The sequence below is a fragment of the Procambarus clarkii genome, chromosome 12 (assembly GCF_040958095.1).
Source record: "Procambarus clarkii isolate CNS0578487 chromosome 12, FALCON_Pclarkii_2.0, whole genome shotgun sequence".
In the NCBI taxonomy this organism is placed as follows: Eukaryota; Metazoa; Arthropoda; class Malacostraca; order Decapoda; family Cambaridae; genus Procambarus; species Procambarus clarkii.
In genome coordinates, this window is record NC_091161.1 from 2,886,091 (window position 1) to 2,890,181 (window position 4,091).

General features: G+C 37.0%; 1 protein-coding gene across 1 annotated transcript; it reads left to right on the top strand.

Moving 5' to 3' along the window:
* Positions 1 to 346: 346 nt before the first annotated feature.
* LOC138364090 (uncharacterized) lies at positions 347 to 2,141 on the top strand. The gene is made up of 3 exons (XM_069323489.1): positions 347 to 985; positions 1,266 to 1,450; positions 1,710 to 2,141. The coding sequence occupies exons 1-3, from the start codon at positions 826 to 828 to the stop codon at positions 1,932 to 1,934; spliced, it is 570 nt and encodes a 189-aa protein (XP_069179590.1). The 5' UTR covers positions 347 to 825; the 3' UTR covers positions 1,935 to 2,141.
* The last annotated feature ends 1,950 nt before the right edge of the window (positions 2,142 to 4,091 follow it).

Consider the following 4,091-nt stretch of genomic DNA (forward strand, 5'->3'; position numbering starts at 1 on the left):
TGGTTTAGGCACATATATTCTGGCATTGGATTTCATAAGATACAGTGCGAGTTTAATACACTAGTTAGGAAACTATCAAGAAAAAATTTAGGTACTTTTTGGTTTTATTTTTTAAAATGGCAGAAGTTGGACAGTTTTTAAATTTGTTAGCGAGTGAGTTCCATAGACAAGGTCCCTTTATTTGCATAGTGTATTTACACAGAATAACTTTGACTCTGGGGATATCAAAGATATTTATATATATATATATATATATATATATATATATATATATATATATATATATATATATATATATATATATAATTTCAATTCAATCATCTCTGTCATTGATGTATATGGCAAAAAGTGTGTGGCCCAATACAGCACTATGTCTTAACGTAATGGGTCCAAGGGCCCATAAGGTCTCGACAGCATTAATGGCCCTTTAGCAAACCAGTGTGCTGGGGCCCCTATGACACCCATGACGTCTTTGTATCATTTCAAGTTTGTACATGTACTTCTTAAGATATGGGCACCATACAACTGCTGCATATTCTAGCTTTTGTCTAAAAAAATCATGAACAATTTATTTATTATTTATCCATGAATGCCAGAACTAAACCCTGTGGTACTCCACTCGTGACATTTCTCCAGTCCAATACATTGCCTCTGATTACTGCCCTCATTTTTCTATCAGTTTGAAATTTTTTAATCCATGTTAGAAGCTTACCTGTCACCCCTCCAATATGTTCCAGTTTCCAGAACAAACTCTTATGATGAGGAAATTTTTTTAACAACTTTAAAACTTTCAGCCAAAAAACTTTATTTGCAGCATCCAGTAAAATGCGCTCTTCACTCCGGCACAGAAATGAGTGTGATAGGAAAAAGCTTCAAGGCTTCATAAAAATCTACAATAGTGAAAACTCTGAAATTCTCAGTGAAAAGGATGCAATAGAAGGTATCCTGCCATGGCACAATTTATTGCCTCATCATAGCCAAAATGGTATGTAACTACATCTCATTTTATCAGGGGTTACAATTCGGCCTTATCAAGATAACTAACATTTAGCATGCATAATGGATAAGCTTTACTTATTTTTGAAGTAAAATATCATCACTACTGTTTGTAAAATAGGTGCAGTATCATAATCCGTAGGTTTTTATCAGGTTGATACTGCACAATAAACTATGTATAGTATGTATAATGCAAGTACCTAAACTGTAATTACATTAAATTGAGTTGTAGTTTACTTGCAGTAAATATAATTTTCCTCTTTTATTAGTGTCCCTTGCTCAAAAAAAGAAGGCAGTAGAAGATGTGGAGCTTCAGAAGAGATCCAGAGAAGAGCAACAACACACTGTTCAAGAAATGCTGCATTATCTCGCATATTACAAGAATAAGAGAGAGATTTTAACCGAACATACTGAAGAGTTGTTATGTGGAATTTTTCCTTCATATCTAAGCAAGGTAAGCTAACAGCCTAAATGTGTGTTGCAATTCAGTTCTTCATAAACATTTATCCAGCAGAATTTTATACTTGAGTAAAGTCTTGCTATTTACAACTTTGACAGGTAGACAATTCCATGGTTTTCATATACTGTACTGGTGTGTTTTACATATATTTGAACTTTTACCGAAAACTTTATTTATTTATTCTAATTTCTTTAGTATTTTCAGGGAAATTTGTAAATGTCTTAAACCCCATTAAATAGTCTATATATTACAGGATCCTAACAAGTACACTATTGAAGAGAAGCACCTATCAACCAAAAATAAGAGTGGAATCTTGGCTCTTTTGAAGCAAGGGCAAAAGTTGTGTTCTGACAAGCTGAGTGATGCAAAGCGTTTATTTGGATACCAGGAAGAGGATGTTGATGTTTCTGAGCCCTACCTGGAGCTTTGTGACAGTGAAGATGATGATGATGAAGATGAAGATTTACTACTAAACTGATGATACAAAAGTTAAGTATAATAAATTTTACCTGATTTCTCTTGCTAATTTCTCTTACTTAATTTCTCTAATTTCTAATTATCCTAGCCCTAAGATTACTACTGGCCTCCATTGCCTTGCCTGCACTTTGTTTCCCCCTTAACCATATCACTCATTCTTACAGGTGTGAGACAGAGAGGTACAAGATCATCCAAGAGGAACAACACCTGAAGCACCCAACATTTGGGTGTTTTAATTAATAAAAACGCCCTTCGTGGCTTCACTCATCCTGGCTGGTTTAATTAAAAAAACCTAACCTAAACCTAATATATATACCTCTAGAGTCAAGGGAGTTAAGTTTTAGGCTGCACAATGAAACTGCTATTGACAATTTTATAACTGCTGCTGATAATGTCTGTCCTGTGACTTTTTTGTAAGCATAACCAAAAGGCTTAACAATCCCTTGCTTACAAAGGGAATACTTAAACCCATTAATAAAAAACATGACCTTGAGAAGAAGTATAGGTTAGGAATTGTCTCCAAAGAATTCTCATGCTCTTCAACAGGTCACTTGAACTCCAAACCTTTCCAGTTATCCTAAAAAAAGCGAGTTACCCCTGTACACAAATGTGGTGATCTCACAGATGTTAACAACTACAGACCTATATCAATCCTGCCTAACATGTCAACATTTTTTGAAAAGCTACTTGAACTTGAACTCCAAACCTTTCCAGTTATCCTAAAAAAAGCGAGTTACCCCTGTACACAAATGTGGTGATCTCACAGATGTTAACAACTACAGACCTATATCAATCCTGCCTAACTTGTCAACATTTTTTGAAAAACTAATCTACAAGCAGTTTTACTCTTATCTAGCCAAACACCATATACTTAGTACTAGGCTGTACAAGAATATAACAACTCTTGTATATATCTCAAAAAAAAAAAAAAAAAAAAAAAAAAAGCACAAGACGAAGCTTGAAAAAGTTTAGTGGTATGCCAATAGGCTAGTCCCAGGACTAAGAGGCATGAGTTACGAGGACAGGCTGCGAGAAATGCAATTGATAGGGTACATAAAGATAAACTGTTTAACACGGGTGGTAGGCGAACAAGGGGACACAGGTGGAAACTTAGTACCCAAATGAACCACTAGGATGTTAGAAAGAACTTTTTCAGTGTCAGAGTAGTTAATAGATGGAATGCATTAGGCAGTGATGTGGTGGAGGCTGACTCCATACACAGTTTCAAATGCAGATATGATAGAGCCCAGTAGGCTCAGGAATCTGTACATCAGTTGATTGCCAGTTGAGAGGTGGGACCAAAGAGCCAGAGCTCAACCCCCCGCAACCACAACTAGGTGAGTATACACACAAACACACACACGTACACACACACACACACAGACACAAACATACACACACTAATGCCTCTATTCACCTTGCAGTAAATAGGAACCTGAAAGTCAGGAAGCTGCTAAAGGCTGCATCTTGGGGATGTGTGAGTGTGTTAGATAAAAATATATGTTGTTTAGATATGATGGAGGAAAAGAGGCCGAGAGTCGGTACATTAGACAACCGACGCTTAGAAAGGCGGGGTCCAAGAGCTAACAGCTAAATCTTGGAAATAATAAATTAAAATATTTAATACACCCACATACATGTTTCACATTATTTTGGCTGAGGGCACACTGAGGGCTGATGGCCCCGTCGACGGGGCAGGAAGTCGGTGGTTGATCAAAGGCCTCCCACATCCTCCACATACCTGAGGATTATTCCGGCTTAATTTTAAACGGAAGTAATGTCTTGGCATTTACGGCTTCAGCGGGTGGGTGGGTCCGTGGGTTTATTACACTGTGAGTGAAAACAATCGCCTATTCTCTATTTTATATTGCGGCTTGTAGAGCTAGAAGCTGTTGCCTCTTGTGTGCGTTGCACAAGGGGATTAATATCTGGATTAATAGCTTTCAATATTTCCAGTATTTTTTAAGGTAACGCTTAAATACCGAAGATACTGCTATTGGACACCGCTTAATTGACAATGTCTCAACAACGCAGGCTAAAGATGTGCGTGGCTCCTGCTATTGCAATGATGCTCATTTGTTTTTCAATGATGGGCCTTAGTTGCCCCCTCTCTAACTTACCGTTCTAAATACCCCTTCTCCATCTTCCGCAAACATTT

Coding starts and splice junctions, on each gene's coding strand:
- LOC138364090 (XM_069323489.1), top strand. CDS start 826: ATGCGCTCTTCACTCCGGCACAGAAATGAGTGTGATAGGAAAAAGCTT. Junction 986..1,265: donor GCCTCATCATAGCCAAAATG/GTATGTAACTAC, acceptor CTCTTTTATTAG/TGTCCCTTGCTCAAAAAAAG. Junction 1,451..1,709: donor TTCCTTCATATCTAAGCAAG/GTAAGCTAACAG, acceptor TATATATTACAG/GATCCTAACAAGTACACTAT.